This window comes from Macaca nemestrina, chromosome 4 (genome assembly GCF_043159975.1).
Source record: "Macaca nemestrina isolate mMacNem1 chromosome 4, mMacNem.hap1, whole genome shotgun sequence".
In the NCBI taxonomy this organism is placed as follows: domain Eukaryota; kingdom Metazoa; phylum Chordata; class Mammalia; order Primates; family Cercopithecidae; genus Macaca; species Macaca nemestrina.
In genome coordinates, this window is record NC_092128.1 from 159,238,578 (window position 1) to 159,258,078 (window position 19,501).

The 19,501-nt window shown below is 35.7% G+C and overlaps 1 protein-coding gene across 29 annotated transcripts in view; it reads left to right on the top strand.

The window, feature by feature from the left end:
- LOC105483467 (uncharacterized) overlaps window positions 1–19,501 on the top strand; it is a 573,731-nt gene that overhangs the window by 452,429 nt on the left and 101,801 nt on the right. For 18 of the 29 annotated variants that reach the window (XR_011622692.1, XR_011622689.1, XR_011622700.1 and 15 more), the window contains one exon: window positions 13,215–13,275. The exons of 7 other annotated variants lie outside the window; for them this stretch is intronic. Coding sequence is in view for 4 of the 22 variants with exons in the window: in XM_071095501.1 (XP_070951602.1) it covers window positions 13,228–13,275 (48 nt within the window). In the remaining 18 variants the exon portion in view is untranslated. Of the gene's footprint in view, window positions 1–695; window positions 11,541–13,214; window positions 13,276–15,573; window positions 19,436–19,501 lie in introns of those variants that run through there. 4 more of the 29 variants (XR_011622705.1, XR_011622702.1, XM_071095504.1 and 1 more) reach the window with 2 other exon arrangements.

Here is a 19,501-nt window from a genome sequence, read left to right on the forward strand (position 1 = left end):
AGGGAGTGGCTTAGAACTCTGGTTTCTATAGAATCTTTGACAAACAACAATATATTTTAGAGAAACGACCTGACAAAGAAAAGCAGTTTTAGGCTTCCAGAGGCAGGGAGCTGTGGGAAGTTAAATATATGGAAAAAAACCTAATGGAGTAAGGTTTCTTTGTAGATTCCTCTGGTGCCATCTCTGAGCTGATGAGTTGTCTCCAGAAAGAATTTATTCCTTCTCCTTACGTGGAAAGCGGGGAGGATAGACAGAGCTCTTCCTTTGTTGGCTGTTTCGTGATTGCCTTTAGTTCAACAATATTTGTGTCACAGAGGCACATTTTGGGGTGACATCTTCTGGTTTCCTTTGGAATAGTTTATGGAGCAAAAGTGTTTAATTTTGATGAACCACCTTATCAATTTTTCTTTATGTATAGTGATTTTGTTATGAATTCCAGTAACTCTTTGCCTAGTTCCAGGACCCGAAGATCTTGTTTTGTTACTTTCTAAAAGTTTTATAGTTTTATGTTTTACGTTTAGGCCTGTGATCCATTTTGAGTTAATTAGTATATAAGATGTGATATGTAAATGAAAATCCTCCCTCTTTTCCCCTTCACTCCCCCCTTCCCTTTGTCTCTTTCTCTCTCTTCCTCTCTTTCTGTCTCTTCCTCTCTCTTCCTCTCTCTCTCTCTCTCTCTCTCTCTCTCTCCCCGCCCCCCCGTGGGTGTCCAACTGCTGTGGCACCATTTGCTGAAAAGACGATCTTTTTTCTATTAAATTGGTTTTGGGTAGGCCATGGCGGTAATCCCAGCACATTGGGAGGCCGAAGCAGTCAGATCATTTGAGGCCAGGAGTTCAAGATCAGCCAGGCCAACATGGCGAAACCCCATCTCTACTAAAAATACAAAAAGCTAGCCAGGCATGGTGGCACATACCTGTAATCCCAGCTACTCAGGAGGTTGAGGCAGGAGAATAGCTTGAACCTGGGAAGTGAAGGTTGCAGTGAGCCAAGATCGTGCCACTGCACTCCAGCCTGGGTGACAGAGCAAGACTCTGTATAAAAAAAATGGTCTTGTACCTTTGTCAAAAATCAGCTGTTAGTTGGACATGTATATATGAGTCTCTTTTAGATTCCCTGTTCTGTTCCATTGATTGATGTGTCTCTCTCTCTGCCAATACTGTCACACAGTCTTGATTAGAGTCACAGAGTAACCTACTACTATTTTTATTATTACTAATTTATTTTACATATATTATTAGGTCTAATGTTAGTATATTATACTAGTTAAAAATCTGTCTTTACATCAAATAGACTAATTCCTGCTGCTACATATTTTTTTCCCAAAATTGTTTCAGTTATTCTAGTTCCATTACATTTCCAAATACATTTGGAATACTTTTATCTATATCCATAATAAATCTTGCTGGGGTTTTAGTCAGAATTGAATTAAACTTGTATATCAATTTGGAGAGAACTAACAACTTTGTTGAGACTTGCAATCCATGAACGTAACAGTATCTCTCTCCAGATCTCTTAGGTTTCTTATCAGCATTTTGCAGTTTTCATCACACAAGTCCTGTACATGTTCTTTTATCTATACCTAACCAGTTCATTTTTTTTTTAGCAATTCTAGATAGTATTGTATTTTTAATTTCTTGCCTTATTGCTGATCTTAGGGAGAAAGCATTTAGTTTTTTACCATTAAGTATAATGTTAGTTATAGGAATTTTTGTAAAAGATCTTTATCGAGTTAAGAAAGTTCGCCTCTGTTCCTAGTTGTCGGAGAATTTTTAGTCATGAATGGGTGCTGAATTTCGTCAAATCCTTTTTTTTTATTTTTGCTTTGATTGATATTATCATGTGATTTTTCTTTTTTAGCCTGTTGGTACGGTGAATTGTATTGATTGATATTTGAATATTAAACCGGCTTTGCATCCCTAGAATATACCTCACCAGGTCACTGTGTATTAGGTTGATGCAAAAGTACTTGCCATTTTGGACCATGAATTTTGAATCATTATAACTAGGCTCAAACACATCTGTATTAATCAAAATAAGAACTATTACGATCAACGCAACTTTGCCAACAAGAAATGTTTGTTTATTTCTGTAGCATAAAAATCCATGCTTTGAAATTCAAGGAACTTTTGGAAAGCATTTTTCTGCATCCTGCTGGTTGTGGCAGCGTTTTCCCTGCAAAAAGTTGTCGAGATGCTTGAAGAGGTGGTGGTCGGTTGGTGAGAAGTCAGGGGAATATGGTGGATGAGGCAAAACTTCATAGCCCAAGTAGTTCAACTTTGGAAGCGTTGGTTGTGCAACATGCAGTCAGGCATTATTGTGGAGGGTAATTGGGCCGTTTCTGTTAACCGATGCTGGCTGCAGGTATTACAGTTTTTGGTGCATCCCCTCGATTTGCTGAGTGTACTTCTCAGATGTAATGGTTTCGCCAGGATTCAGAAAGCTGTAGTGGATCAGACCGGCAGCAGACCACCGAACAGCGACCATGACCTATTTTTGGGTGCAGGTTTGGTTTGGGGAATTGCTTTGGTGCTTCTTCTCAGTCCAGCCACTGAGCTGGGCATCACAGGTTGTCGTATAAAATCCACTTTTCGTCCCACATCACAATCCAATCGAGAAATGGCTCATTGATACTGTGTAAAATAAGCGACAACATGCCAAAACGACTATTTCTTTGATTTTTCACTCAGCTCAAGAGACACCCACTTTTCACCTTTCCAGTTTGCTTCAAATGCTGAAAGACCATAGAATGGTCGACGTCGAGTTCTTCGGCAACTTCTCTTGTAGTTGTTAGAGGATCAGCTTCTCAGTTGGTCATTGTTAATTCCCAATGGCCAGCCAATATGCTCCTCATCGTCAAGGCTCTTGTCTCCTTTGCAAAACTTCTTGAACCACCACTGTACTGTAGGCTCATCAGCAGTTCCTGGGCCAAATGAGTTGTTGTTGTTGATGTATTACCCATTTTGAACTCAAATAAGAAAATCGCTTGAATTTGCTTGTTGGTTAAGGTTATTTCCATAGTCTAAAATAAATGTAAAATAAACAGCAAGTAATAAGTCATTAGCAAAAACCACAAAGTGAGAAATGCCCATTAAAATGATGTATAACATAACCACATTTATTTAAGAATGTATTTCTTTTTTTTTTTTTTTTTTTTTTTTGAAGCAGAGTCTTGCTCTGTTATGCAGGCTGGAGTGCAGTAGCGTTATCTCAGTCACTGCAAGCTCTGCCTCCCGGGTTCACGCTATTCTCCTGCCTCAGCCTCCTGAGTAGCTAGAACTACAGGCACCCACCTCCACGCCTGGCTAATTTTTTGTAATTTTTTGTTTTTTTTAGTAGAGACGGGGTTTTACCATGTTGGCCAGGATGGTCTCGATCTCCTGACCTCGTGATTTGCCCGCCTCAGCCTCCCAAAGTGCTGGGATGACAGGCTTGAGCCACCGCACCCGGCAAAGAATGTATTTCAATACAAATGGCAAATTCCAACAATGCACTCACCTAATATAATTCATTTTTATATATTGATGAATTTTATTTGCTAATATTTTGTTAAGAAATTTTGTGTCCATATTCACGAGAAACATTGGTCTATAGATTCCTCCTCTTACACTGTCTTGTCTGATTTAAATATCAGGATAATGTCAACTTCATAAAATAAACTGAGAAATGTTCCCTCTTCCTCTATTTTCTCTAAAAGTTTGTGTAGAATTGGTGTTAAAACTTTCAATAATGGCCAGACAAAAATTAGCCTGGCGTGGTGGCGGGCACCTGTAATCCCGGCTACTAGGGAGGCTGAGGCTGGAGTATCACTTGAACCCAGGGGGTGGAGGTTGCAGTGAGTCAAAATCACACCATTGCACTCCAGCCTGGGCAACAAGAGCAAAACTCCACCTAAAAAAAAAAAAAAAAAAAAAAAGCTTTCAATATTTGTTACAATTATCCAGTTAGATTATCTGGGCCTGGATATTTCTTTTTGAGAGAGTTGTTAAACTACATATTCAATCTCTCTTTCTTTTTTAAAAATAGAGACAGGATCTTGCTTTGTCACCCATGCTGGAGTGAAGTGGCATGGTCATAGCCCACTGCAGCCTCAAACTCTGGGGCCCAAGCCATCCTCCCACCTCAGCCTCCTAATTAGGTAGGATTACAGGTGTGCACCATCACAACTAGCTAATTTTTAAATTTTTTTGTAGAGATCATGTCTCACTATGTTGCCCAGCCTGGTCTCAAACTCCTGGCCTGAAGTGATCCTCCTGCCTTAGCCTCCCAAAGCCCTGGGATCACAGACATGAGCCACCATGCCTGGCCTTCAGTTTTCTTAACAATTATAGAACTCATTTCAGGGCTCATTATAGGGATCAATCAAGTGATCTAATTCATATTGAGTGAGTTGTGGTAATATGTGTTTTTAAAGAATTGGTTCATTTCATCTAAGGTATCCAATTTATGTGTTTAGTGTAGTTTGAAGTGTTCCCTTATTATCTTTTGCTGTGTGTAGTGATATCCCCTGTTTCATTTCTGATATTGATAATTGGTATATTCTTCTTTTATTTCTCAGTCTTGCTGAGGGGATGACAATTTTATTAATCTTTTCAAATACACATTTTTTCATTGATTTTTCCCTGTTCTTCTGTTTTCTTTTTTGTGTACTTGTGCTCTTATTTTCTTTCTCTTCTGCTTTAGGTTGATTTTGCTCTTCTTTCTCTTGTTTTTTGACATTAGACGTTTGAGTATAGTTTTGAGGCCTTTCCTCTTTTCTAGCTGATGCATTTATTGCTATTACTTTCACTGGGAGCACTACTGTAGCTGTGTCCCACACATTTTCATATGTTGTATTTTCATTTTCATTCACTCCAATGTATTTTTCTTTCACTTGAGACTTCCTCTTGGCTCCTTAATTATTTAGGAGAATGTTAATTAGTTTCCAAGTGTTTGGAGATTTTCCTGTTATCTTTCTGTTACTGATTACTATTTTGATTATATCGTGGTCCAAAAACACCTTCTGTATGATTTCAGTTATCTTTAATTTGTTGAGATGTGCTTTACGTGCTATAGAATGTGACCTATCTTGGAATGTGTTCGTGGGTACTTGAAAATGTGGATTCTTCTGTGGTTGGGTGGTATGCTTAATAAATGTCAACTAGATTCTGTTGATGAGTGATTTGTTGGATTCTGTATCCTTGATAATTGTCTGTTTAATTGTTCTGTCCATTATTGGAAGATGTGTGTCAAAGTATACAACTATAAATATGAACTTGTCGGCCAGGCACGGTGGCTCACGCCTGTAATCCCAGCACTTTGGGAGGCCAAGGCAGGGGGATCACGAGGTCAGGAGTTTGAGACCAGCCTGACCAACATGTTGAAACCCCGTCTCTACCAAAAATACAAAAATTAACCAGGTGTGATGATGTACACCTGTAATCCCAGCTACTCAGGAGGTTGAGGCAGGAGTATTGCTTGAACCTGGGAAGCGGAGGTTGCAGTGAGCCAAGATTGCACTACTGGGCTCCAGCCTGGGTGACAGTGAGACTCCATCTCAAAAAAATAAAAATAAAAATAAATAAATGTGAACTTGTCAGTTTCTCTTTTCTATTTCATACTCTACATATTCTGCAGCTTTGTTTTGATGCATACACATTCAAAGATGCTATGTCCTCTTGTTGGATTGTTTTATCATTGTGTAATGTCTACCTTTGTCTCTGGTAATTTTCTGTCCTTGGAAGTCTATTTTATTTGATATTATTAAAGACACTCCTGTTTTCTTTTCTAATGTTTAACTAATATACTTACTTTAATCATTTTACTTTCAATCTGTTTATATCGTTATATTTAAATGTTCATTGTAGACAGCATATAATTGGGCCATAGGTTTTAAATACACTATGCAAATCTCTGCCATTTCATTGGTATATTCAAACATTTCACATTTATTTCAAAAATTTATTTATATGACTGAAGCCTGCCATTTAAATATTTCTTTTCTGTTTGTTCATTCTGTTTTTTATTTCTCTGAGTTTTTTTCTCCTGCCTTTTTGTGGGTTACTTGAACAAATTTTAACATTTTTAGAATTTTGACATATCTAGAGTTTTTTTTTTTACTAAATTTCGTTATGTAATTTTTTAGTGGTTGCTTTATGTATTATGTTACCTATACATAACTTATCACAGTCTACTGGTATCCTCATTTTACCATTCGAAGCAGTTAAAAAATCTTACCTACTTTTGTACCTTCACTCTTATAATAAATTGTCTTAGATATTTCCTCCACATGCATTTAGAAATATAACAGTGTTCTATTTCTGTTTCCACAATCAAATATAATTTGGAAAACTCCAGAAAAGGAAAGTCTATTCTATTTATCCATATTTGTATGTACTAAATTCTTTCTTCCTTTCTAAACTTCCAAGATTCCCTCTTCTGTCTTTTCCATTCTGTTTAGACAACTTCCTTAACCGTTCTGTCACGTTAGGCCTGCTAGTTGAAAATTATTCTAGTTTTCTTTATCTAACAGTGTTTTCCTTTCCCCTTCATTTCTAAAGGATATTTTCTATGGATATCAAACTCTAGGTTGATAGTTCTTTTCTTTCAGCTAGTGAAACAGTCATGTCCTTTCCTTTTGGTCTTTATGGTTTCTGATGGGAAACACACTGTCTGAATCATTTTTCCTCTATAGATTAGACTGTGGTTTTTTTCCTGCTCTTTTCAAGATTTTTTTCTTTAAGTGTTTGTAAGTTTGACCATGATATGCTTTGGTATAAATTTCTTTGTTTTTTTTCTGTTTGTGGTTTGTTCAGCTTCTTGAATCTGTGTCCTTTTTGCTATATTTTGGAAGTTTCCGGCCACTACAGCCACTATTTCTTTGAGGATATTTTAAGCATTGCCCTTTATCTCCTCTCTTTCTGGGATTCTAGTGACACAGATACAAATTTTTTTTGTTGTTGTTATAGTTTCACAGTTGCCTAAGTCTCTGTTTTTAAGTATAGTTTATTTCTGTTGTTCAGATTAAGTTATTTCTATTATTCTTCCTTCCAGTTCACTGATTCTTTCTTCTGCCTTCTCCACTCCGCTGTCAAGTACACCCTTTTAGTTTTTGATAATTTCAGTTGTTTTATTTTTCAGTTCTAAAATTTTTATCTGATTATTCTTTGTATCTTCTGTTTCTTTGTCAAAACTCTTACCTTTTGTATTTGTTTCAACCATGTTTATAATTGCCCCTTGGAGCATTTTCATGACAGCTGCTTTAAAATCTTTGTCAGATAATTCTAACATCTCTGTCATCTCAATATTCACGTGTATGAATAGCCTTGTAAAAATTCAGTTTGAGATCTTCTTTTTGCTTTGTGTGACAAATGATTTTCAGTTGAAACCTGGACATCTTAGGTATTATGTATGAGGCTCTGGTTCTTATTTAAACCTTGTGTTTTATCTGGCTTCTTCTTACACCACTCCAGCCGGGAAAAGGGGGAGGGCTGCCTTGTTACTGCCAGATATGGATAGAAGTAGCTCCTGCTCTTCAATGAACCTCCATTGGTTTCTGCTACCAAACTGACCTCCACTGATAGCTTCCTGGCTAGGAAAAATGGAAAAATGGAGCGGTTTGTTGCTGCTCTTATTGTGGTCTTCACCAGTGCTTTAGAAGTTGAGGGATAGCAGGGTAGCCTTGTTACAGCTGGACAGTTTTGAATGTTCTCAATCTCCACCAAACCTCCTCTCATACAACCTCAGTGGAGAGGGAGATGGATACCTCATTATTGCTGGGTTTAGGGTGGAAGTCCAGACCGTCCATTTAGTCAACATAGACACTGCATGTAGGGTAAGAGAGGAATCTTGCTAACCCCCGACAGGGATGAAATTTCTAGATTCCTGCTCAGACTTCTTTTACACTGCTCTGGGGGCTGGAAGGAGAGGGTGTTGGAATATCCTGGCAAGGATCAGCGTCTGGGCTTACCACTTTGCCTTTGCGGGTGTACATGGGGATGGGACCATAATTATTTTTGTGGTATTCAACTAGAGCAAAATGGTATTGCTTTCTGTCTTTCTAGGCTGCCCCTTTCTTGTTCCTTTGACTAGAGAGAACAGCCTTTTGTTGGAACTTTGTTTTTTTGTCTGAACCACTTGGCATTTCTGGGTTGCAGGGCTTCTTCAGCTCCGAAGTTTTGATGTCTAAGGTAAAAATTACAAATCCATGTCATTCCTTGAGTCCTTCAGTCTCTAGCTAGTTTTTCATCTTCTCTCAGCTTTTCAGAGTCTCCTTCAATTTGTTTGAGATGTAATGAGGAAGGATTTTAATTGTACCTAGCAGGGGGGTGAGAAAAAACTATGTCTACTCCATCTTTCTAGAAGTGAAAGTCTCCCATTACTTTGTTTCTTTTTAAAAATTGTTTTTAACTGGGAAGGCAGCATACAATTTTCACATCAGATTCTTTCAGAAAGTTCAGCAGAATTATACAAAACTAATCATGAATTTAGTGTTAAAAAGGAAACCTTCAGACAGAGAAAATATCTCTATCTGTAATTTATTTTTTAATATCCATTTTACTTCCACTTTCCAATTTCCATCGGTTTGTTTCTTGACAAGTTTGTCTCCTTTAGGACCTGCAACATCTCTGTTTAGTAGTGAGCTTTTCTCACTTGAAAGTACTTACTGAATGACTCCCACCTGGGAGCACGTCAATTTCCTTCATTGATGTTCCCCTATGCCTGTCAGAAGGCCTGGCACATACTAGGACTTAATAAATAATCTGTGAATTAGTGAATGAGAACTGGGAATTTAAATTTTTATGTAAATGAATGCGTCATCTACTTTCTTGTTTTGCTGAAGCATGGGGCTTAAGTTCCAACCAAGCACTCTTTAAACATGTGCCTAGGACACTAGCAGATTTCTCCAGAATTTTGCAATCTAGAGAAAAGGCAATTTTAATTTCAGGCCCGTGTGTAAATTTTTAGTTTATGGTTTAGAATTGCATTATTTTGAATTACAAATGGGAAGAACAACATGATGGTTCTCACATGTGTGTACGGGTACGTGCACATTCACTCCTATCGTTACTAAAGTAAGTCACCTGAACGACATGGCGCAAAAACAACCGCAAACCATTTTTAGTTATGTTTCCTAGATGCCTGAATCCTTTTTTAGATTCTTTTCTATTAGACAAGTCACAGTTTGATTATCTTTGAAAGTCATTGTTATGTATTGTGTGGCATATGTGTTCATACATGGAAAAGGGGCAACATTAATCCATCATTTTGGGAAGGCACTGAATATAATGTTAAATTTTTTGCAAACGTAATCATACTTTAGATATTCTACAATTATTGCAACGTTTTTAAAAAACAAGGTTAAAGGACATGGTTCTTTTTAGTGCCACTCAGTATGCTGTTTCAGTACTAATAATGCTTGCTTTCCTGCTTGGCTTTAAATTCTGCTTAAGGAAATTGTGAAAAATTGAATTCACTCTACTTTGGTTAGAAAGTGTAGAAATGTTCATACATGGGAACTTTCACTGCCTGCTAGAATGGAAATTCATTGGGGAGGGGGAACCATGTCGTTTTACTACCTAAGAGCTGTTGACACAGTCCCTGCATCTTTCAAAGGCATCTTTCATGCCACACGGGCAAACTGTAGCCAGCGAAGAAACAGAAAGAGCCCTTCTCACAAATGTCAGTCTCAAAAAACTTGCACAGCAGCTGTGCTAGGTACTGATGAGGATTACTACAGACCCAGTTGCAGGGTTTTATGTGACTAAAGAGACAACTGGCTTTCTCAGGGGAGCACTTTGTTGGAGATTGCAGCTTAGTGCATCCCCACTGTTGCTAGAAGACGTTGTGACCATGTAGTACAAAATCGGTGCCAGATAAAATCAGAAAGTAGCAAAAAGCAAGAAGAAAAACTCAGAGTTTTTTTAAATCTTAAAGTGAGAGACGAAAACAAATGTTCTGGGCTTGTTTCATTCACTTGTAAGGAAAAGGAGACAGATGAAGGGATGCCTTTAACTCAGAAAACTTGAAGGGCTTTCAGTCTTTTCATTTGAGAACCATTTGGGTGTGTTGAGAAAAAAAGTTGCAGAGTAGGCATGTTCAGACCTTTATTTGCTACATTTGGTAGGAAAGATTTTTTTTCCCCCCTCTTAACTACAAGAAGCCAGAGTTTTCTGTGCAAACGAAACAGGCGTTGCAAGAATCAGATTCACTTTGGACGACTCTTCACATTCCAAGTCATCATTGCGTTAGGCAGCACAATTCCATCTCTGGTTGATGGGCAGAAAAAGTGGGCAGCTTGCCAGGTAGACGTTTCCATGACTCCCAGCCCCCAAAGGTGATGCGTTTTTCAGCTAATTCAATGAAGAGTGGGCTGAACTTTGGGTCTAAACGAGACAATAGCTGCCTTCGCAGTATCAGCAGAATGGTTGATGGGAATGCACTCTACATTTGGCAGAGAATCATGTGACCTTACGACTGAGATTTTGTGATGGTGCCAACGGAGACTTGGAAAGCAGCAACCGTCCTGACTTTTTTCTTCTTTTCTAACATGGCTCAGAAAATGGTGGATCTTAATACTTGACTTTAGCCAGACTCAGCAAGCGACTGAGCTTTGAAGCACAACTTCGCCTTTATTCTGGGTTTTTGGCAGGCCACCAGGAGGCTGTCCCTTTCACGCCTGATAAATTCTGCTGCTTATCTCTAAATAGAAAAAAAAGAAAAGAAAATAATAATAGAATATTGAGGCATAACAAGTGAATTCCAAAATTGTATGTGCTTTTTTTTTCTTTTTGCCTTTTCTGACTGCTGATTTTTATTTTTTATTATTTATTTATTTATTATTATTATTATTATTATTTTAGGTTACTACCGTTTCTGCTTGTAGAAGAATCCAAGTAGTTGGGTCTTTTTTGGTTTTTTGGTTTTTTTTTTTTTTTTTTGGTTTAAAATGAACAGGCATTTGAACTGGGCAAACAGGACGACAGCACCAGTGAGCATGAGATCATTGCATTGCAGCAGTGTAGCAAGCTGGCACCCTGCCTTTGCACCCCTTTGGTTCAGGAGACAAACGTGTGCGATCCTCATTTCTAAAGTCAGCACAGCCTGGAAGGATTCCTGGTCTCTCCCACCTTCTACCATTCTGCTGCCAGTGACGGCAAGGATTGGTGTAGCTTCTGCGCAGTGCTTTGTGCCTGGAATACCGAGAAGGAAGAAAAAGAAGACAAGCACCCTGGTCCTTTTCTAAGAAATTACAGGCGCCCTTGAAGAAAAAATCTGAGTGTGTCCTACTACATGCAAGAGTGCTGAAAAAAAAAAAAAAAAAAAAAAAAAAGAGACGTTCCTGCTCAAAAACAAAAACAAAAGCAAACAAACAAAAATCCAAACCAAAACAAACCAAAAAAAAGCAAACATTGGCTGTATAACTACAGAGACATCGGGCTTTGTAAAGCAGCTTTTTAAGGCAACAGAGCCAAATGAGCCTTCTTTATTTTTATTATTTCAAACAATATGGCATAATTAGCAATATATTGCACTTGGTGAAATCGCACCTTTCATATCAGGTATAACTTTTTTTGTTGTTTTTTCTTTTAAAGGCTACTGTTATATAAAAGGGGATCCTTGAACTTTCAATTTACTCTGATGTAACTCATAGCCCACTTTACTCTTATTAACTTTTTCCTTTTCCTCTCTTGCTCTAATTTTGATTAGAATAGAAACTTAAGTAAAGATGGAAAAATCTCTATGAAAAAGACAATACATGTTTTTATGTGCGGTATACACAGAAGTTTTGGAAAGGCATTAATATATCTGTGCTTTTTGTGTCCGGTATTAGTTTTTGCTATCTAAGAAAAGTGAATGTTTAGACCTAGTGGGTAAAAAAAAGTAAATCTTTAATGTGACTTATAATTTGAAATGTGAAAGAAGAAACTTTTTAAACTAGTAGAAAAGGGTTATATTAGAATATGCACTAAATTACTGATAAATCAGATTACTTTTGGGGAAGTTATATTCAAATTATTTACAGAGATTTCAGTAGAACAAAAATAGGAATGAAAAGAGCATGTTCTCATTTGCTAGGTAGAAAACAAGCTTTTTCATAATAATAAGCTCTTTTAAAATACATTTTAAAAGAAGTACTTGTCCTAGAGCAGTTGCAAAACGCATTGGAAATATCAAGTATATGAGTAGAAAAAGTACATACAAACTTGTTTTAAGTTCAGAGCAATATATTGGCTCAGCAGATAACTGCATTGCATTGTAATTATTTTGTCTGTTTCTAGAAGTAAATTGCTAAGCAATTTAAGCATTTTATTAAAAAAACAGTTTTGCCTGGTTCAGTGTGAAAGGATTAGCAGATGCCTTCCAGCTATTTTAGTTTTGATAAAAAATGTTTCTAAACAAGTGTAAAAATAATTTTTAAAAGAGAATGCTTTTGAAAAATTTAGCATATACCAATGAAAACTATAATTTGCATACTAATAATTGATGTTATAATATTTTGATAAAAATATGCTTTGATAATCTGTTATGCTTTTAAAATCATATTTTATTATATTAAAAATATGTAGGGCAAACAATGAGAAATCTAGAACTGATTAATTCTGCCTTTGTGTTTGCTATTCTATGAACAATTACAGGAAATTGCACAATCCCTATATACTGATAACATTCAAATAAAACGTTTTGTTGATTATTGTTCACTAATTATTTACAAAATAGCTCTCGTTCCTCCATGCTGTCTCAGCTAATGGTACACCAACTTTCACAGGCTTAATTAATATTGATAAACCTGTTTCCATGTTTCAAGATCCTTTAGTTTAAAAACATTATTTTAAATGTTATTTTTAGCAGCCATTAATCTCTACACTCTTAATTATCTTATTAAGCTCCATGCCAAATCCAAATCTCTTTTCAGCTTTCACTTCACTGTGCAAAACCTAGTCACTTCTTTAACAACCATCGTCCTTTCACTTTCAAAACTGTTACTGTGAAAACACCACCAACCAAAAAGAACGCATAAATGCAAACTATGAAACCACTTTATATGTCATATGAGTAGCCGGGGTGGGGCCTTATGAGTCTTCCAAGCCTTTAAAAAAAAAATACTTTAAAAGGTTTTGCCCATTTTGATATCGAGTTTTCTTCTCAATCGTCTACCCTCATTCCCACTATCCACTCAGATGCTCCTCCTAGACAGCAGTTGTCTGATATTTCTCCTTTTGTGGTTGTTTTAGGGAAAAACTTAAAATGGATATGAAAAGTGAAGAAAGTGATCATAGGAGAAAACCATTTCAGGTAAAAATAAAAAACAAAGAGCAATTAATATTTAATATTTTTAAAGAAAAACAACATTATTTGACTGTGTTTTGTTATAAGAATTCATTTCATATTCTTTATGAGTCTAGCTGTTGAAATTTTATTGATGGTTTTCATTTGAAAATGTGTGCTATGACCTGCCTTTGTGAAAAATTTCTTGTGGTCAATTGGACAGTTTGTGTCCCATTGAATATATGTCTGTGTATCCATACGCTTAAGATAGGTGCAATACGGTTTACTAGAAAGCTATTTAGGAAAAGAAAAAATTATGTTTTCTTATTTGTTGTACCATATAAAAGGAAGTGAAATCAGGAGGAGGGGAATAAGGTCATGTTTTTTCATCTTTTTTACATGACCTAATAAGACAATGAAACCAAAACATGCTTTCTTATAGTTATGGTAAAACTAAACCCAATGCTGCCTCTTATTTCACATTTGCATTTATAAATATATGTTGAAATATTTTTACTACAACTGAATGTATGATTGTTGATTATTTACTGTAGTTTTTAATAATTATGAGGACAATTTAAGAATAAATAATGGTTAAAAATTATGTAGAACACATTATCTATATAAAGGCTATAAAACATTTATTTCAAAATATGCAAAATCACTAAGCAATTAGTAAGTAGTATTATTTTACACAATAAAGATATAATTAGGAAATGCTAAATGATTATAGATGTGAAATGATTAATGATTGTACAACTTATCATTTTGTTGCAGTTGAGTTTAGAATCTTAAAAAATAGTGTATGTGGCTGGTTTTATGTTTACTCGTTTGTGTGTTTGCTTGTTGTCTAGTGGTTTAAAACATGTTTTAGTAATATTTTATTTTTGCCCAACCTGTTGACCAGATGAGAGTTATATGTAGCCATGTATTTTAAGTGTATCTTTTTTGAACAGTAAGTTTAAATATATTTTATTTAGGAAAGAAGATAGCCTATGTCATGTAATACATCTGGAGTATTAGTGTGGAGTATTAGTAATCATGCCATTATCGTGCCATTTAGTCTAGTTTTATATTAACTCACTCAAATATTGTAAATTTTAGCACCATTCCAACTATAGACACAGATGTATATATTTAAGGCTGATAATAACTTCCTGTATTCTCTACCTAGTGAACAAGATCTTACTTGTTTTATGAGAAAGTTATAATGTTACCAATTCCTTGAAACCACTAACTAGACTAGTTGTATAAAAATTAAAATAAGCACAGTCTAACTCATACACAATTAACTTAATCGTTAATTTGGTTTTAATTATAGGCTCATAATACTACATTCATGCCTCACAATTACATAATTCATACATGCATGTATAGATTCCTTTTTCTTTTAAAACTCATCATCAATTAAAAGAGTTTAATTCCAAAATATTTACTCTTGAAACAAAAGCAGTTCATGAAAAATGTTTCAATAAACTACTTTTTAAATTCTCATGCATATAAATTTGTATCTAGTTTTGAATATTTATGAAGGCCTTTAATGGAGAATATGCATCCTTAGAATTCAGCATTTAAAACATTTACACTAAAGGATCAATATTATTTTTGTCTCTTAATTGCATCAGATATTTACAACAAATTTTATATTAATAGGGAGCCCATGCAAGATGTTGCCCGTTGGCATAAACCCGTAGATCCGATCTTGTGGTGAAGTGGACCGCACAAGCTCGCTTCTATGGGTCTGTGTCAGTGTGGTAATCTGACAAAATGCTATACACAGTGCCGTTCAATAATAGTTCAGTAAAATCCTGTTAAACTCCAGTTGATTATATACTTTTGAAGTAATTATATTTTCCTTTGTTTTTCATGTTTATTTTAATCGTTGTCTGTCTTACAAGGCAGGCTTCAATTCTCAACAACTTGGAAGTGTTTATAGAACACCCATTCAAGTTCGATTCCATGTACAGTAAATTGCATAAGAAAGTTGAACCTTTATAGCAGGGTTTGGACCAGGATCTGAATAGATTCTGTTAAGAAACTTGAGTGCATACAGTAGTGTTTAGTGTAACTCTTCAACTTCAGTAAGAAAATTAAAGACTACCATTGGATTTCTATTATTTTATTGAGCCTATTTCTCCTGAAAAAATGAGGCTGAATGCAATTGACTTTTACTATTAATTGCTAGTAGAACTATGGCAGACAAAATGGTCAGAAGACATTTTACGTGACCTACGCTGGAAACCCAAGTGTTTAGGTTAGTCCTATGAGAAAGAGTTAAAGTTTACTGGTAAAATGTTAGAATATTATATCTATATCCTTGCCAAGCCCTTAGGTGTATGGCTGCCATATTTGGAGGAGCTGACTGAAGATATGATAAGGAGTTTGAAGCAACTTTGGAAGCTGTGTGCATCCGGGTTGAGGTAGTAGGTTGTATGGTTTAGAGTTACACCCTGGGAGTTAACTGTACAACCTTCTAGCTTTCCTTGGAGCACACTTGAGCCATCGAGGAATTCTTCATCACTTTAACCTGATCGAGCCACTTTCTGTGCAAGAAGGTAATGTGTCATGAGTATCTTGGATCATTGATTTGAGCCTTTATTACATTAAAATCATCATTTCAGCCCTATTAGATTATTCCATTTGCATCTGTTTATGAACAGTGTCAAAATGGTATTTCTAATGGGTTGTCACTCCATGTTCAAACATTTTAAGAAAATTGTGGGTAGTGACTTAAACTGCATTAATATTAAAGCTTTTAATCATCTATAGATTGACAAAATTCAGACCTTAATTTTCAAATTGATCATTGGTCTATTTATGTTGGCTGCTTAGACATTATAATAAAAAATATCTGCTAGAGTTAATAGCTCCCATGGCACATTATTTGAGTTTTCCTTATGACACATCACTTTCTACCTTATGTTATGGCTATTTATGTGCTTGCTTATTTTTTCCACACTAGACTGTAAGCCCCTTGAGGGCAAAGTCCATGTTTTATTTTTCGTTGTATCGCCTGCAATGCCTTATAATAAGCACTAAATATTTATTGGATAAGTGAATGGAGTATAAGACCTCACTCTGTGATGAGTTTCTATGACTATTTGAATGAATTATGGCACTGGTCAAACCTCTTGAGTTTTATTTATTGCTCCCAAAATTGTTTAAATTTAATTCCCGGACTGCTCTGCATCAGTAATATATGTGACAATTTTTGACTGTGTTGAATGTGTTCATTCATCCTAAACAGATAATTTAAAATTTAGAAGTACTTTTTATCTAGAATAAAAATATCGAGCAAATTCATTTTTACTAATTAGTTCATGACAGTTTATAATCCTACATTTAGATAATTTATATTTCTGTTGAATTTAAATACCCTTGTTTCCAGATGAATTGTTTTTCTTTTGGCATGAATTTCAACTAAATATTCTATTTTGTCGCATTTAACAATATGATTTTTAAAAATTAGATTTGTGTCTTTTGTGTATTTCCCTCGTCTCCTGCCCTTTGTTTTTGTGCAGCTATCTCTGTTGAATAAACCAGAAGTAACTAAACCAGAAACATGTCAATAAATTAATAATAAATATGCATATAAAGTATAATTTGAGAATATGAACACATTTTTGTTTAAAGGAAAGGCACTTTATAATATTTTTTATGTTACAAAGCAAATGGGATTCTGTGGAATCTTAGTTTGCTGTCAACTTTAGCAGCAGTTAGTGGTATAATTTGTGTAGTGATGCTATCTCACATAGATCATCTTTCAGACACAGGATTAAGTAGTTGTTGATGTTAGAACTTTAATTTAAGACTCCAAATATGAAACATGGAATACATTAAAAAGATGTTTAGATGCAAATATATATTAAGAACCTTAAGACACTGGCTATGTGGTGCTGACCTTTCTAGAATGTTCAGGCATCCAAAATATCTTAATACCTAGAACTTGCTAACAATGTAGTGAAGAAGGAATGTCTACCCCCGACATGTAGAACGTGTGAGCCTTAGAAAGTGAATACCAATGACTTCAAGCAAAATAATTTGACTGGCCTACAGTAGTAAAGACTGTTTCTCTTTGTGAAAGAAAAATATTTGCAAGGACTAATCAAGAAGCAATGAATAAGAGGCGGTAGACATAAATCTAAAACAAACTAACAAAAAGACATAAAGAGATGAAAAGGAAAGTGACTCATAGCAAAGAGGAACACCATTGTGTCTAATGATGGCAGTTCAACCCACAGGTGAAAGAAAGGGACAACTAAATGGGTAAACAATTACATCTTTATAAATAGTTTTTCCCTTGAGAACCTAGGATCCCTTTCCTGTGTGTTTCTATGTATGTATCTCCCCATACTAGGTGTATTTATTTAGAAGTCAAATCTGTTGATGGGCCAAATAGAATACAATTGCCAATAAATGTCTGTTTCCTTACAGTGTAATGGAGTTAAGTGCCTCACAGAGGTCAAGTAAGATGTGCAGTTTAAGGATAATCTTACCAAAGCACTATAATGAATTGTTGGAATTATGGCCTCTTTTATATACTATCATCTAAAGTGAATGAGTATAATAGAAGAATAATTGAAGAATGATGAAGATGTCTCTATGATTTATTATGTTAGTCATGTAGAAATCATAAGAAAAAATCTGGCCAGGCGTGGTGGCTCATGCCTGCAATCCCAGCACTTTGGGAGTCTGAGGCAGGTGGATCACCTGAGGTCAGGAGTTCAAGACCAGCCTGACCAAAATGGTGAAACCCTGTCCCTACTAAAAATACAAAATTAACTGGGCATGGTGGCGTATGCCTGTAATCACAGCTACTTGGGAGGCTGGGACAGGAGAATCATTTGAACTTGGGAGACAGAGGTTGCAGTGAGCCAAGATCATGCCATTGCACTCCAGCCTGGGCAAGAGATTGAGACTCCGTTCTCAAAAACACAAAACAAAACAAAACAATAAAACAGAAAAAAATCTGCAAGGGGGAGGATATAGTTAGTACCAATGAAGAACATTTTTAAAACTTCTCTGTAGGATGAGAACACTATATGGAAGAATTACATGTTTGCCTTTGATTCATAATAAATTTTGCTACTCCAGGTATGAGGGCTATGTAACTTGCTACATGTTTATAAATAAACGGCAAATGTCAGATATACAAATTGATAGGATTTTTTAAGAAACCAAGATATAGGACCACTGCTGATGTCAGTAATTAAAAATAGTTAAATTATGTCTAAGAAATCAAAAGGAAAGATTGTTCATATAGAGGGCTTACGTTCAGTTATGGGGAAACAACTACCCAGACTGAATAATTTCCTTAAGAATTTTAAGTGGTCAAGTTTAACTGTAGACTGGGGTTTTCACATCTGGTAACAGAGTATGACAATTCAGGAAATTATTAAATATCAGTGAATCATGCTTCGTTTAACCAATATTTCTTTTGATATTTTGGGGCACAAAGTTGGATACATCTTTATGTTCATACTGGTTGATTTACCTCAAATGCTTTGTGGGATGAGGCAGGAAGGAGTTTTAGAGTGGGAAGGGAGGGAGGGAGAGAAGAAGGGAAGGAGGGAAGAAAAGTAAAATCAAGTGCAAAGCAATCAATTGAACCTCACCAGACAAGTCCAATATTAGTTTAAAAGAACAATTGAGAGTAAGTAACTATGAGAGAATCAGATAAATTACTTGGCAATTGGACTGTCTTTTTGAAAACAATCCAACAGTCCATGAACTATGTTATTAGAATAAATGAATGATTTCTGTAAATAGTAATTTAGATTATCTTATTCCCTATTATCAAACGCTGACTAATGAGCACAGGTGATTCCTCAAGATTACCCAAATGATCTGATACAGGATTCTGTCTTCCTGCACATTAGTTCACACCCATGGTTAGTTTCTCTGCAACAGGGTAGAGGAAGAACTCCTGAGGTAACTGACCTTAACTCTACCTATACTTGACCTCGAAAACCCTTCGGGGCTGCTTGTGAAAGATATACCAGAATACTTTACTCTTACTTTAATTCCTACTGCCCAAGCAAAACTAGTACCTGTTATTATTATGTCATTTAACATGATAGTATCATGTTCATCTACAAATCCTTTACTGATTCTCTAAGATAGAATTTCTCAGTTTTGAATCCTCAAGGCTCTTGCCACTTTCATTCCCACAGAGATTTCTCTGACTTCTATTGGTAGTATTTACAGGTGTCCAAAGGGACTGTGACTTGCCTTTGTACCTCTTGTAATGTAC